Genomic DNA, 17247 nt, shown 5'->3' on the forward strand with positions numbered 1-17247 from the left:
TTTTCCTTGTGGAGTTTCAAGAGTCATGGGCAGATTCTTCTTAAGTCTAAACCTCTGTCTTCCTGTATTCCATAACCTGACTTTTTTGGCTTGGGGGTACCAGAGATTATCTTGTGCCATGACAGGATCTGACCTTGATGTGTGTAATGGTGAATGAGAGCTACAAAGTTAGGGGTGGCTGAGCACAGTTTACAGGAAGTGGTCTTGGTTGTTTTTTCTCCTAGGAAGTTGTTATTTAAGGATCCTGATTCTACCTCAGAGATGCATTCTAAAGGGTCTTCTCTATTGCCTTTTCTCCCAAAATTAATCTCGATTTGGCTTTTCTGTGCACATTTGCATTGAGGAACTGAACTGCTGTTTTCGCAGGTAAATGAGAGATTGAGTTTTCTCAGCTCCAAAGAGAAATAGTGTTTTGCTCCCCCCAGCCAAAAGGTGCCCCTGGGTGACTGGGAGCCTAATGGGAGTGTTATAGGGGGTTAACATCCCTTGACATGCAGTAGCCTTACAAGAAAATCCCCAACAAAAATTAATTTTTAAAATGGCTCGTCCAGGAAACGCATGTAAGGCCTGATCATCCCACGTTTTGAGCCCTCCCAGAGGTCACAGACCTCTGGAGAGAGAAACTGAGACACATAAAATGGTGGAAACAACTCAGTGGTGACACACTGTGGAGTCCTGCCCACAAGCAGCGCACACTGATCCACACATAAAAACCCTAGGCCACAGCTCAGTTCCTCCTTTTAAGAAAAAGTGGGAAACGATCTAAGAATGAGGAGAATGATCCTCTTTCAAGCACTCCATAGGTTTTATGGCACCACTACTTGCCAGAGTTTATGTAAAATGGAAGTAACATGGTCTTTGTGCACATTTACATTAAGGAAAAAGAACTCTCAGGTTGACCGACAAACTACAAAGTTCCTACGTTCTCTTTTTCTGTCTTTTCTGGCTGCTTTACATCTGCTGTTATTTTTCTACTAAGATAAAAAGCACTGTTTGGATCTAACAGGTTTTTTGTTGTTGGTGGTGGTGGTGTTTTTGCAAGCCAGTGAATTTGTATTTATGTCATGGCTAAAGTTCCAAAGTAAAAGCTATAGGATCTGTGTGTGTGTGTGTGTGTGTGTGTGTGTGTGTGTGTGTGAGAGTGTGTATTTAAAAGGCCTTTATAAAATTTCCATAGCCCTATGTTTAACTGGCAATTAAATCCATTTTAATTTCCCTCTAGCACACTAGACTTTTCCTTTCCATACTTTGTGGTGTAAACTTTGCTATTTGATGTTCACCTGAGTTGTTTCCTTTAATATGCAAATTAAAGGCTATTTAGCTGACAACTGCCTAGGATAGTGAAAAAGGTTATGAAGAATTTGAAAGTCTAAGGTAGGAAAATAGAAGTTTTTATGAATCTATAATATGTACTTCTACCAGCATGCCTAATATGTCTATGTATTTATGTGTTGTATACACAATGTTTGACTACTGAAAATATATAAAAGGGCGCTAACTAATTGGCTTAAGAAAATAAAAGTGCTTGAATCAAATACTTTATCAGGAAAAAAGAGAAGACTAGTCAAATGCTTTTCAAGTTTACGTAATTTAATAAAATCTTTAATAAATAAGCTAGCAAATTACTGGTAAAGTAATATTAGAAATGTCTTAAGAATTGCCAACATATATTTTTGTTCACATTTATTAATCAAGCAATTTCATATTTATCCCTGCAAAATACTATCAAAGTGTCAAAATTTGGCATAGGGATTAAAAACCATAAACCCAGCCCCAAACAGAATGATCTCCTCTTGTGTAATTGTTAATAAATAAGACATTGATATTAGTTTAATGAAAATAGCTACATCTTGAAGTTAGTAAGACTATCATAACTTCTAATCTTGTGGCTTTAGGTGACCTAGTCCATAGGCAGTAAGGTTTGTTCTGGGAAAAGGTTGTTATTGCCTTTGTTTCAAAGCTAAACTATAAACAAAGTTCCTCCCAAAGTTAGTTCCACCTATGCCCAGGAATGAACGAGGACAGCTTGGAGGTTAGACGCAAGATGAAGTGAGTGAGGTCAGATCTTTTTCACTGTCTCAGTTATAATTTTGCAATGCGGTTCTGTAACTTTAAATGATGACTATTGCAGTTTTCATAAATAATCTAGGTAAACAATTAAAATAATTAGGTAAATGCAATGGGATAATTGTAGACAAACTCATCATAATTTAGAATCTAAAGTTAAACTAAATTAAATAATAGATATTTCAATAAAATATATTGTAGAAAAACATTCTTTCTGAAAAAAAAGTGTGCCCTTTTTAAAAAGGTGAACAATTTTTGTCTAATTCAAAGCTTATTTAGGTCATGTATAAAAGAAGGTAAAAGGAACCAGGAAGTAAGAGGCATGTAAAGAAAGTTGTAAAAATAAAGAGGGTTGTTTTGGTAAGAAAGCTTAAAAAGAAGTATCTTATATGGTAAATTTAGTCCTACAATAAAATGACTGGTTAAGAAAGAGGATGGTCAGGACAAACCACAGAGTCCAAGCATGTCATGAATGGTCTAAGTCACAATAAAAGGATTTATTTAAAAAACAAACAAAAAAACTTTTGTATAATTAAAGGGAAATTAAAATGGTCTTTCTAGAGATGATTGGACTTGATGTAAATATATATATAGATAGATAGAAACATTAAATCACTGGTTAAAACAATGAAATTTTCTTAAGGGACTGATTTACTCTTAATAAATTACAAGAGATTTTAATTTTTTTCTAACCCAAACTTCAACTTTTATTGTATCTCGCCATTTTCAGTTTTCTCTCCTCTTTTAAAGGGTGTGAAATTGTAACTCTCTCTTTCAACTTATTTTCAGCTCATACAAGTTTTTTTCCTTGAGTTCTGTTTGTTATGGCCTGATGCTAACAATGTTTTCACGAATGTCCAAAGGAAATGTTTTCTTCCAACATAATATTCTGGCAGTGCAGGTCTTTTCTGTTGCCTTTTAGTAACTGGTCTAACAGATTTTACAGTTTATCTAAACAATTCTATGCCATTATGATTAAGCTTGGTTTGCTTGGGGAAAAAACTGAAATTTAAAAAATTTTTTAAATTAAGGTTATTAACATTCATGTATCTTTCTATATGTTCAAAGTACCTGTGCCATTGAGTCACATGGCTTTGACTTCTGGGTCTAAAAAGGACACCCAAGTCCTGCTAAATTGTAAACACTGACAGCAATTAAAGCCTCATCTTCAGGCGCTGTAGAAAATGCCAATCAAAATAAACTGCATTTCTGAAACACAAGGCCAGAAATTAAAGCTATTCAACTCCTCAAGGCCCAGGGACTATCATAGAAGAGGCGGGCATGTGAAATTGGAAGGGCCAATTTTGAGAGAGAAAATAAGTTCAATTTCTCTATAACCATTCATATCAAAGGCACACTAATGCAAAATGTATGGGTCCCGTGTCAGATTAAGAAGGTTTTTGTTGAAGCATTAACCGACTCCTTAATAAACGTTATAAAAGCTGTGAAAGGCTTATGGAAGTTATCTCTTACGGTCAAGATTAAAATTTTGGAGACTGTTTATAAACGTTTAAAAACAAATTGAATTGGCTTCATGCTGTTTATATTAGGGCTTATTGTTTGGAGAAGTAAGTCTCCTCTCTCAAAGAAAGAAGTTTTTCACCTTTTTTTGAGTTATCACTTTGAAATGAATGACTTATTTTACAATGACCTGTATGTAATATCAAGTTTTTTAAACCTTTGATATTTGACAAACTTTCCAAAATCAAATGATAAATTATGTCTTTTTTTGACCTAATTAATCCCTTAAGACATTAGGTTCCATAAAGTCCCAAAAATGACATAATCTGGCTTATTTAGTAAAAAAAACCATACAGCAAACATTGTCAAATAAGAAATAGTATTTGGTTTTCCTGATCTGTATTTGTAGAGATGTTATTAGTATATGTTCCAAAATTATGAAAAACTCCTATAATTCTGATATGACTTAATGTACATCATCAATAATAATTTTAATTATTGTGTGCCACAGAGGTAACAAATTTCCTTGTCAATTGTGTCTTTGACTATGGCTACCCTAAAACTTTTGTCATCCATGGACAATTGTTACCTTCTTTTGGTCCTCTTTAGAAGGTGGTTTTATAACCAGCTATAAAACTCTAATGAGTGCTCTTGAATGCATGTTTCTGATTGAAGACTGTGACATCAGAATAGAAGAAAAACTTCCAGGACTCACAAAGAGCTGAAAGGTCCATGAATATGAAGCAGAATAGGAATTAACTGCATGGACTGAACTAACAGAAGACTGAAGTTATCTTTTTGACTTTTTGCTTAAAATGTTGCTGATCCTTTGTTTTGTTTTTTTCAAAGAAACTTTTCTTTTGCACTATTGACAGCTTCTAACAATTTAGTAGACTCCTATGAACAAAATTTGGAGCCTATTTGTTTCTCTCTATCTGATTTCTCCAGATTGGAAACTATTTGTGAGTATTCTTAACTTATGGCAATACAGTTATTTGCATAAGTGCAGTAAGAATCTGTTTTCATTTGTAACAGGGCACAACTGGAGAAACTAGTTATTTTACCAAGGCTTTGACTGGAATGGTGTGCTTTCCTTTAAGTAATCAAACTTGACTTACATAGCCAATAAAAGCCCCTTGGGAAAACTGGCCTCATACCTTGTCTACACAGTCCCTGTACAGGGTTTCTGACCTGTGGTAAGTAAAGAATATCACTTTCTGACAGGCCCAGGAGCCCCAAGTTTATCTTGGAATCAAGAGGAGAGGAATTCACCCAATTCACAGGTATCTGATGGTATAAATCCATGGCTGGGCTTGGCTTTAAAAAAGTCTTACCTGAGATTATTTCTATGGAACAAAGTCCCATCAAAGCCAAATTTAAAAGCCTATGTAGGCAGGGCACGGTGGCTCATGCCTGTAATCCCAGCATTTTGGGAGGCCAAGGCAGGCAGATCAACCCCGAGATCCCACCACCACACTCCAGCCTGGGTGATAGAGCAAGACTATGTCTCGAAAGGAAAAAAAAAAAAAAAAAAAAAGCCTATGTAACAAAATAATTATTCTTGCTGCACTATATACAAATAATCAGGCCAAGCATAAGAAAGCAAATCAGTCCTACCATAATTTGTCTTTAGTGAAAACGAGACACTGGAGACAGAAAAATTATGTTTCAAAAACTATAGTATACCTGTTGTTAGATTCTAGTCCCGCCTAATGTTTTTCAATTTTTATTATTTTCTATAGTTTAGATCGAATTCAAACTTCTCTTGGCTACAAGTCTTCAAAATAATGTTTTCAGTTTCCTTCCCTTCTTTTTTCCCACGATTTTTCCTAATTTGGAGTCACTGAAAACTAAGCTGTGCTTTCTTAATGCCCTAAGAACTGAAGCTAGACTGTTAAACTTCAGAAGAAAAGAACAGCAACTCACTTACACACATAAGCCACTTTCATACCTGCCTACGGACGCATGGACTTCAGGTAATGTGGCCTATATATACATTTTCCAGGATTTGTTTATCGTTTGTTGTTGTTTTTCTCCCTTCTTCCCCCTATTTTCTCTTCACAGGACATGAGACTTCACAACCTGCTAAAATGAGCTTTCCTAATAACTCAGACCTACCCGTCAAGGAATAAACCATCCTAGCCATGGGAGCTCAGATGAAACTTGAGACTAGAGACTCATTTTCTTCTAAATATGCTTTCTCCAAAAGATTTTTAAAAAGAAAAGGGAGGAAATATGAAAGGAAAATAAATCTCGCAGACCCCAAATCACTAAGCCAAAGGGAAAAGTCAAGCTGGGAATTGCTTAGGGCAAACCTGCCTTCCATTCTATTCAAAGTCACCCCTCTGCTGAGATAAATGCATATCTGATTGCCTCTTTTGGAGAGGCTAATCAGAAACTCAAAAGAATGCAACCATTGGTCTCTTATCTACCTATGATCTGAAAGTCTCCTCCCTGTTTCAGGTTGCCTCACCTTTGCTTCGAGCTGGACCGAACCAATATTCATTTTACATATGCTGACTGATATCTCATGTCTCCCTAAAATGTATAAAACCAAACTGTGATCTGAACATCTTGGGCAGATGTCATCAGGACCCCCTGAGGCTGTGTCGTGGGTGCATGTCCTCAACCTTGGCAAATAAACTTTCTAAGTTAACTGAGACCTGTCTCAGATATTTGGGGTTCCCAGTACTATGGTGCTCTTCTATTATTCTTGTGTTGAAAACAACACTGCAGAGTTTTTTCTCCTCTGATTTCCAGCTTCTATTGCTCTTCTTTCCTCATCACTTCTATCTACTCCCTTACCTACCTAGGCAACACTAACTGCTTGTTCCTTACTGACTCCTATCTCAATTTTATTTACTTCAGCTTCTCAGTCTTATAAGACTCAGCTCCAGTAAATCTTGGGTTTAAAAGCCACTTGACTGGCAATGGAGTTCACAACAGCTTTCTGGGGTTAACAAATGTTAGCTTTTCCAAGTTGGCATTCTGTGATAGACGCTCTTAAAATTCCTGGCCATTGAGAGTTCCAAGTTTTTAAAGTTTTTTCAGTATACTAGTCCTTCACAGAATACTTCAGCTCTTACTTCTCTCAAAATAACAGAAATAGTTTTCAAGACTACAGTGTAATGATAGGACTAAAAATAGAAAGACATTAAGTTAAATAATTAAGGTCATAATATGTCACTTTCTGTGTATAACTCTGTGTATGAAATCTTTCCTGGCCCTTGACTATTAAACCTCAATTTCAAGAAAAGTATATAGTCTAATTATTATTATTTTGAGATAGGGTCTTACTCTGTCGCCCAGGATGGAATGCAATGGTGAGATCTCAGCTCACTGCAACCTCCACCACTAGGGTTCAAGCGATTCTCCTGCCTTAGCCTCCCAGGTACATGGGCCTACAGGCACCCACTACCATGTCCAGCTAATTTTTGTATTTTTAGTAGAGACAAGGTTTTGCCATCTTGGTCAGGCTGGTCTTGAACTCCTGACCTCAAGTGATCCACCTGCCTCAGCTTCCCAAAGTGCTGGGATTACAGGTGTGAGCCACCACGCCCAGCCTATATAGTCTAATTAACGTGCTAAACAAAATACTGTATTTATAAATTCCCAAGACGGTTAACACATGTTCATCTGCACTTTAAATCTATTAGAGTACACATCTCAATTAACCCACCCTTTCATCAAAAACATAGCTTATCAAAACTCTTCTACTACATCTAAATATGATCTAAGCAGCAGTATGTGCCCAGAACAATCCCAGTCCCTGTAGAACACCACGTTGAAACCATCTCCTCTCTCATTATCAATTAAATCTCCTACCTTTCACAAGCTGAAGGTTTTCCTGGCTTCAAGTCTAAAAATTTACAAATATATTGTTTAATCCAACATAACAGTATACTTCCAGGATATGTTTCTGATTTGATGCAACTATGTCATCTTCTACCTCTCATCTCAAAACCCTAATGCCTTTAAAATCACATGGGGCCCACTGATTATCTGGTAAACTCAAAGTGTTCTACATCTAAGCTTTTAGATTCAATGTTCTGTCATTCTGACCATAGAAGTCACACCTTCCTCCTCCCACATTCACATCTGATCCTTGTCCTTAATGTGTATATGAATTCCTTAATTCTTTTCTATCCTCCAACTAAATTATCCCCCATCTGGTAATACCTAACTTTCTAAATGGCCTGAATCACACAGTCATTATTTCAATGATGTGCTCCTTAGAAATCCTTACACTTCTTGTTATACTAGTCAGCTCCATCCCCAATGCAGATTTAACACTACCATTCACTCTATCTGCCACCAAGTTGCTGAGTAACGCTTCAGAATAGTAACAAAACAATTGCGTTCCCAATAAATTCATACTTTCTTCAACCATGCCCTAATGTTTCAAAATCCACAATGATTCAATCTCATTAAATACTGATCACGTATTTACCTAAATAGGCCCCAACCTCCTCCACTCACTCACTTTTAGTCACAATCTCTCCTCTTCATGATACTAAAAATAAAACAACTCTAACCCTAAAAATGTTCCCTTAACTACTTACCCCAACCCCTACTGATTCTTCTGGGACCTTCCTCCATCTATTACGTATCCTCTTAGGCAGCCCCTCTCTACCTCCTCCTTCTCCGCTAACCTTTCCCCTTTTTTTTTCTTCTTTTTCCCCAACTCTAGAATGACCATATTCTTTTACTTCAAATTATACTTGCTGCCTCGAGCAAATGGAAATTACTCTCTCCAAGCTTAATGATTTCACTAAATTTCCTGATCACTTTCTTAGATCATATTCCTCATGACCTCTTCTCCTTGACTATTCTATAACATGTTTACAATCAATTCTCTTTTGTAACCTTCTCCTTCTTTGGCTATGGTGACTTTATGCAAGTGATTCCCCAGACAGTGGGAAAGAAGTGAGAAGAGGTATAACTGAACAATCTTTGAGGTTTCAAAAAATTTTATTTGCCACCCCACCAACTTCCCCAAATTTTGATTATTTCTTTGCAGAACACAGTGTTTCAGTTGACAATCACTGCCACAGTGAACCACTATGACTGTCTGTAGTACTCTGTATACTTCAGGTGTATTCAGGTAGAAAAGACTATAACCAGTACCCTAAACATTATCTTGGTTTTATTCTCACTCCTCTGGTCTTTTTATTTTTTAAGTTCTTACAGTGCTTTTACTAATAACTAGGTAGATAAAATAATATCTTAGACTATTTAGATGAGGTATAAAGAAACACAATATAATCAACACCAATGCAGGTTTAAGAACGAGAACATTATCATAATCTTTCAAGCCCTTCTGTGAGGCCCTCTTCAAATACATATCTCCTGTCTTTCAGAAAAAAAATCACAATCCTAAATTGAAATCATCTCGTGCTTTTCTTTAACTTAACCATATGTTTGATTCTCTACGGTTTAGTTTTACATGTTTCAGAATGTCTACATGGGATCACACTCTATGTACTCTTCTGTGACGTTTTCATCTCATTACTTCTTAGAGTTGTTGAGCATCTGTATTTCGTTCACTTTTCTCTGCTTAATATTATACTCTGGCATGTGTAGACTGAAGTATGTCACTTTGGCATAAGAATTATTTTGAGTTGAGGGAAATTTAGAAAAAAACAGATACAAGAAAAGCTGTCTGCCCTACCCCTTCTTGCCTAAAAGCAGTAAATTCACAAAGGTGTCCCTTTTCTTCTCTTTACCAGGAAGAACAAAAGTTAATCAAAGGAAACAACTTTAGACAGCCAGAGGTTGTCTGAAGTTTAAAACCCAAAAAACAAATTTTAATAACTAGTCTTCATCTACCATTAGTTTCCCACAGTTTGCTGCCCCTAGAGACTCAAGGTCCTTTTCTTTTGTCTGATCACTTCTTTAAAAATTTGTTTCTTTCCCAAGATACTATATACACTCAAGTTCTAACTAAACTTTTGAATTACGCATCTCTGGTACTCCTATAGGTTGCATGTTTGATACATGTTAATAAACTTGTTTGTTTTTCTTTTGTTTATCTATCTTTTGTTATAGAGGCCCAAATGATAATTCAGAAGGGTAGAAGGAAAAGTGTTTTTCTTCTCCTATATATGCATATACCAAAATTTATACTAATATTCCGATTGGTTCCTGCTTTTTTCTATTACAAGTAGAGCTGCTATGAGCACTCTTGCATATATCTCCTGGTTCTTGGATATACGCCCACAATAAAACTTTTGAGTCATTGACTATGCACATTTTCAACTTTACTAGATAATGCCAAACTATCTTCCAAAATGGTTATACTAATTCATATTCCCAACAGCAATACTTTTTTTCCTACTGTTCCACATTCTCTGAAGCACATGTTATTGACAGACTTAAAATTTTACAACTTGGCAGGGGTGAAAAGGTATCTCAATTTGACTTTAATTTGCATTTCTTTGATTCCTAATCAGTTTGTGCAACTATTCATATGTTTATTGATCCCTGGAGAGTGTTCTTTTTTAATGTGCCTATTTAAATTTCTTTGCCCATTTTTCTGTTATTTTTTTCTTACTGATTCATATGCATCCTATGTATATGTCCTCAGTACAAATCTTTTAAGTTATAAAAATAATAGGAAACACTTATGCAGTACTGTTATATTTTATATTACATATTTAATTCCAATAGCAACCCAACAAGGTAAGTGCTATTACTACTTCCTTTACAGATAAGAAAACTCAAGTCACAAAGTAGTTAAATAAAACTTTGTGTTTTAGGATTACCTTCCCTATTTATAGACTTTTGTTCTTCCACATGAATTTCAGGAAAAAATACAACAAAACGAAAATCTGCCAGTATTTTTTTAACTGATGTTGAATTTAACTAAACTTTCAATAGTTTTATAATGTGTTGTATGTCTTATGTTTGTCCATTGTTTTTTATTTTTGACGCTACTATATAATCTTTTTTTAAATGACATTTTAAAATATGGTGGATATACAGAAACAGCTGATTTTGTATACTGATTTTAAATCCAGCAAACCCATCAAACTCTCATTAATCCTGATAGCTTGTAGACATTCTTTGGCTTTCTATGTAGATCATCATATTATCCATGAATAATGACTGCTTAGTTTTTCTTTTCCAATCCCTACCTTTTTGACTTAGGCAGTGGCTAGTAACTCAGTAAAATGTTAACGACAGAAGTAATGGCAACAAAGAAAAGCCAAAAAAAAAAAAGTAACGAAAAGTAATGAAAGACAACAGGCTTGCTCCTAATCATAAAGAAAATGTTTCCAATTTTTCACTATAAAATACATTTGTTTTAGTAAATTCATTTTATCAAGTTAAACATCGCCTGAACCCGGGAGGCAGAGGTTGTAGTGAGCTGAGATCATGCCACTGCACTTCAGCCTGGGGAACAGAGCAAGGCTCCATCAAAAAAAAAAACACAAAAAACAAAAACAAAAGAAAAATAACACTATCTTCTGTTCCCATTTTATTAAGAGCTTTTATACACCCATGAACGAATGCTTAAGGCCTTTTCTGCATTGATTGAGAGAATCATATATGTTTTATTCTTTAATCTGTTAATGTTGCATATTATATTGATTTCCCATCCCATAATGAAGCCAGGCTTAAACTCCTGGGATAAATCCAACTGATTGCATTATATTTTTTCTATATTGCTGAATTTAACTTGCTAACACTTAAGATTCTTACACCAATTTGGAAGGGAGAGAGAGAAATTACAGACTACTATAGGTTTTGGAATTGTAGTTATGCTAGCCTCACACAAAGGTTATAAGTGTTCCCTTTCTGTATTCTTTCTATATTCTAGAAGAATTTGCATAAATTGGTTATTATTAATTTGTTCCTTAAATACTGGCAGAATTTGCTATAAAGTTCTATGGGCTTGAAATTTTCTTTATAAAAATATATTTTCACTATTATTTCATAGTTATGGAACTAACCATGTATTCTATTTCTTCTTAAGTCAGTTTTAGAAATGCCTATTTTTCTAAGGGTTTGTCCATACCTAAATTCTCAAATTTATCAATATACAGTTCACCCTTACACAACACAGGGACTGGGATGCTGACCCCACCACACTCAAAAATCCCTATAGAACTTTTGACTCCAAAAGTGAAACTACTAAAACTACCGAACTGAACTACTAAAATTGAACTACTAAAATAGCTTTTTGTTGACCTTATCACTAACAGAAACAGTTAATAACATAGTCTGTATCCTGTATTCTTGTAATAAAGTAATCTAGAGAAAGTATGTTATTTAAAAAATCATAAAGGGATTTACATTAACTTCATCCTTGTCGTCTTCATGTTGAGTAGCGTGAGGAAGACAGGTTGGTCTTTCTGTCTCAGGTTGGCAGAGGTAAAAGAGGTGAAGGTGGAGGGAGTGGCAGGAGAGATGGGCACACTCATTTTAACTTTCATTAAAAAAAAATCGGTTTATGAGTGGACCTACACAGTTTAAACATGCTGTTAGTTGTTCAAGGGCCAACTATAGTTATTAACAGTCCTTTATAAATCCAAAAGCGGAGTTTCGCTCTTGTTGCCAGGCTGGAGTACAGCCTGGTGCTGTACTTGCAATCTTGGCTCACTGCAACCTCTGCCTCCTGGGTTCAAGCGATTCTCCTGTCTCAGCCTCCCAAGTAGCTGGGACTACAGGCACGTGCCACCATGCCCCGCTAATTTTTTATTTTTAGTAGAGACAGGGTTTCACAATGTTGGCCAGGCTGGTCTCGAACTCCTGACCTCAGATGATCTACCCACCTCAGCATCTCAAAGTGCTAGGATTACAGGTGTAAGCCACTGTGCCCGGCCCTTATTTTTAACATCTACAGCAATATTAGGCCTTTTTTGTTCCAGGTGGCATTTTACTGGTAACTTTTTTCTTGTCAGTTTGACAAGTCTTGATTTAACATCTTTTCAAAAAACCAATTTGGGGTTTTATTGATTTTTCAGTACTGTATATTCCCTTTCTATTTCATTAACCTATGTTATTATTTCCATTCATTTCATTATTATGTGTTTTACCCAGGAGTCATTTTAAAATATTTCCTACTTTCCAAACTTATTTTTCTAATGATCTCTACTGTACTGTACCATAGCAGTACATAGTATTGGTAGCGATACTATGAAACTTGAGATTTGCTTTATTATCTAGTATTTGGTTTATTTGCACAAATCATATGTGCTTGACATATGTATTTTACATTTATTTCGGCACAATATACTATATGTGTCCATTTTTTATTTAAATCTTCTATATCCTTAATTTTAAAAAAATCTGAACAATTATTAGGTGTTAAAAATCTCTCACCATGTTGATGGAGATGTCTATTTTTCCATGTAGTTCTATCATATTTTTGTTTTATATATTTTGAGGCTACATCAATAGTTACACACAAATAGAAATGTTATATTTATTGGTGAACTGAAATCTTTCATCATTTATTTAGCAAACATTTTCTCCAGTATCTTTGCCTCACAATTTCTTTTTGCCCAGCCAGCTTTCTTCTTATATTTGTGTGGTATATGCATTTTCCGTCTTTTTACTTTCAATCTTTCTGTATCTACATTTTAGATGTGTTACCTCGCCCAGCATATGGCTTAAATTTCTCTCTTTAAACTATTCATCTTTAAAACATTATGTCTTTATCTTTAGTTAAAATACTACGGATAGCCTTTTGGGGTTCTAGATTTATTGGAGTATCATCTGTGAGACTACCTACCTTAGACCGGCTGTGTTTTGTATACTGAGCCCCTCTGAAATCATAAAAACAGAATTCAGCAAATTCCCTCAAGGTAAAGGCTGGCAATCAAGCTCACCTTATCTTTCTGAAATTTTTGTCTTAAGTTTTTAATCTGTATTCTTTACTTTGTTGATAGTTCATGAATGCCTTTAAGATTTTTAGGCCAGGTGCGGTGGCCCACACCTGTAATCTCAGCACTTTGGGAGGCCAAGGCAGGCAGATCACTTGAGGTCAGGAGTTCGAGACCAGCCTGGCCAACATGGTGAAATCCCATCTCTACTAAAAATACAAAAATTAGCCGGGTGTGGTGGCATGCATCTGTAATCCCAGCTACTCCAGAGGCTGAGGTGGGAGAATTGCTTGAACCAGGGAGGAGCAGGGCGCAGTGAGCTGAGATTGTGCCACTGCACTCCAGCCTGTGCAACAGAGCGAGACTCTGTCTCAAAAATAAATAAATAAAACAAGATTTTTAAAAAATTATCAAGCTTGTTTAGCTGTTTTCAGCAGGAGTCAGGCCAGGTACCTTGTTACCCATATTGACCTATTCATTCTTCACTGGATGCACATCATCTTTCTACACCCTAAATGAAGGAAATGTATCAAAGTTTACTCTTCAGCTTACCAATTATAGTGCATTATACCATCTCCTTTGGAGACTTCATCACTCTTTGTATAGCAATTACCATTTATTATAGTGACAATTACATTAGAATTTCTCAAAAAATATATGTATAAATCTTGATGATGGTGAGGGGAGATGGGGAATGGTTTAGGAAAAGTCCTACAAATGATATATACACATACAGGAATAACCATATGACCTACTCTATCCTAGGTGAGACTCACTGCTTTAACAACTCCAACTACTTATAACCATCTGACAAGGAAATTTACCTCTAGATTGACCTTTTTTCTGAGATTCAGACCTGCAACTTCAATTGCTGTATGAACTTTTCCTCCTGAATTCCTCCCACCAACACAAACCCAACATGGCTGGATCAAATGTCATCTTCTCATCAATTTGCCCTACCTACCAGTTTCCAAACCTCTATAAAAGATATTATGAGTCTTTGAGGTATCCAGACAAATCTTTGATTCATTTTTAAGATGTCCTTTTTCTTTTCCCACATCATCACAAAGTCCTTCCTGTATTCATTTGTGTTAGTCTATTTCACTCATTTCATTCCTTTTGTCACCCTCTTATTCTAAGAGGGTGTCAGGACTGTTGTAGTCTATCACCAACAGAGCTTGCTTCTAGTCCCTCTTGACTTCTATTCCTTCTGCGTACTGCTATAAGGTGAATTATCCTTAAAACATTGTATATCAGCCACCCATTCAAATATATTTAATGAGTTAAGACTGCCTACAGAAGTCTTCAATTGGTCAACAGCATATTTATTTATTTATTTATTTATTTTTGAGATGGAGTCTCTCTCTGTTGCCCAGGCTGGAGTGCAGTGGTGTGATCTTGGCTCACTGCAACCTCTGCCTCCTGGGTTCAAGCAATTCTCAACCTCCCGAGCAGCTGGGCATGTGACATCACATTCGGCTAATGTTTTGTATTTTTATTAGGGATGGGGTTTTGCCACGTTGGCCAGGCTGATCTCGAACTCCTGACCTCAAGTGATCTGCCTGTCTCGGCATCCCAAAGTTGTGGGATTACAGGCATGAGCCACCGCATGGCCAGTCAACAGCATGTTTAATAGTTGCCCAGAGATGTAGGGAAGAGAAGAGGAGGGGAAACCAAGAGGCTATAGCCATTGGCCAAGCAAATCCCATTTCATCCTGAGTGTTTCAAACACTGGTAAATTACTGTGGAATGGGATAATGCTAGAAGCAAAAAGTATCCCTCCTTTTCAGTTGATGATGGATTTCTAAAATGCTGTGTATTTTTTATCAGCCTCAGTCCACCCAACAAAACAAAAAGGACCAAAGAAGGAAAAAGTAGAGCATTCTATTTAAAACTGTCCTTGCCTACCCTAGAGACCAAGCTCTTTCATGAAGCCACCTTCAACTACCTTAATCACTGGTGGCTACTATTTTCCCTAAGAGCCACAGTTTCTGTCTACACTACTCAATAAGAAACTGGCATATGCTTCTTACTATTATAATTTATATTATCATGAACAAATCTTTTCTCCCTACCATGGGTACTACGAAGGACACAGTGTCTAATACTTCATATACCTGATATTTAGAATACTATACACATAATTTTAAATGAAGGCTTAATAATGATGGTTCATTCATGTAGTATTTAGCATCTATATTTAGCTTTCTGTATGTCTTCTACATGTGTATTCCAGGAGTTCTTAGAAGCCAAGGGGAAAAAAAGACAAAATTATCTTTAAAAGTCACACCTCTGCTTTTTAAAATGCTGAAATGATGTAACTTATAGTATTTTGACATCAGACTTAAACTGAGTTTCATGATTCAGGTGGGAGAAAGAAAACCCTACACCTAGGTTGACAAATGGATACACTCAAATTAGTTTTTTTTTGTTTTTTTTGTTTTTAAATCTACCCTGGTCAGACTTCCCAGAGATTTACAAATAGGCTGATAATATAATCTAGAACTTCAGTCAACTATTTTATAATACAATTCAAGGAAAAAGTTCAGAATTGTCCAAAGTGCCTTTCAGATATACACTTATTGCAGTGTTTATAAAATTGTGGTTTTCACTTTTTGCTGATGTAAGGGCTATGCATAACATTGTAAAACAGTCATTTATTTACATCCCTATTTCCCACACTAGCCTATAGCATTTTGAAAGAACAAGATTTATTAATCTTTTTTCTTCGCTATCAAGCAGTTGCTAGGAACTCAATAAATGTTTATTGAAGAAATCTGTCACAACTCATATGACAGATCTAAAAATCCATGGATATCTTATTCAATTATTTTAAGATAAATTATGTTATTATACCATAAGATATTCAATAAGATATAAATATTTTAGCTATTAATTATTGTTTTAAAAAAAAGGAGCCAGAGGGAAAAGCCACCTAACAGCACAAAAAATGTGTAAGACTCCTTTAAGGTTTTTATGTTTTGATGACAAACAGAAACCAAACATATCACTTTTAAAAGGAAATGACCACAAGAGGCAGCAGGTGAGAAGTTCAAAACTACAGCTTATTATTAACAATCAACAACTTTTAGAGCCATTCATTAATCAGATTTTAGTGTAGCTTATAAGTTTAAGACTGAGAATGTTTCAGTACTATCCACATTTCAGAAGTGATACACAGCAAAAGGAATATCATTACTGAAGATAAATATTTTGGGTTAACCTAAAAAATTTTACCTAGATCCTACCTTGAAAGCTGACAAAAATATTCTAATGAACATGTTCACAATATTATATTTTTATTCTTCATTTCTCTTCTTCTGATAAGTTGTTTATATAGTAAAAATGACTTGAAATAATGTCATAATAAACTAGTACTTTGTAAGAGTAATAAAATTAACTACGAGTACCAATACATTTTCATGTGAGTCTTACAGAATTTCTCATTAATTTGTTAACTCTATCAAATTTTTAGTTTGAGGGGAAAATATTTGTTAGCCACAAGAAAAATGATCTTCAGACATTTCAATCATACCTGTTTCTGAGCTTCTACTTTTTGCTTTCTGGTTGGATCAATTGCATCTACCATCCATTTGATAGTAAAGTATGTCACTGCACCAAATATTGTCAAACGGAAAATTAAACCAACAACTTCATTCCGACTCAAAGGACGAGAAAAGGCTTCAGCATGTACCATCTTGATTGTTAACCTTAAAAAAAAAAAAACAGAAATGTCACTAGGTAATAACTATACTTATTAAAATTGGGAGACTAACAAAGTAGCTTAAACTAAGCAAGAAAAACTAACTTCTAGTCAAATTAAAATATTACCTACCTTAAACAAAGTGTTTCATTTTAAGGAGAAATGGATTTTTAAATGTTAAGTAAA

The 17247-nt window shown here is 35.4% G+C and overlaps 1 protein-coding gene across 6 annotated transcripts in view; it reads right to left on the minus strand.

Moving 5' to 3' along the window:
- Positions 1 to 17247, minus strand: part of ATAD1 (ATPase family AAA domain containing 1) — a 65416-nt gene that overhangs the window by 43927 nt on the left and 4242 nt on the right. For all 6 annotated transcript variants that reach the window (XM_045361172.2, XM_045361173.2, XM_005565878.4 and 3 more), the window contains exon 2: positions 16894 to 17068. In XM_045361172.2, the coding sequence (XP_045217107.1) occupies positions 16894 to 17055 (162 nt within the window). In that variant the 5' untranslated portion in view covers positions 17056 to 17068. The remainder of the gene's footprint in view (positions 1 to 16893; positions 17069 to 17247) is intronic.

The sequence above is a fragment of the Macaca fascicularis genome, chromosome 9 (assembly GCF_037993035.2).
Source record: "Macaca fascicularis isolate 582-1 chromosome 9, T2T-MFA8v1.1".
Lineage (NCBI taxonomy): Eukaryota > Metazoa > Chordata > Mammalia > Primates > Cercopithecidae > Macaca > Macaca fascicularis.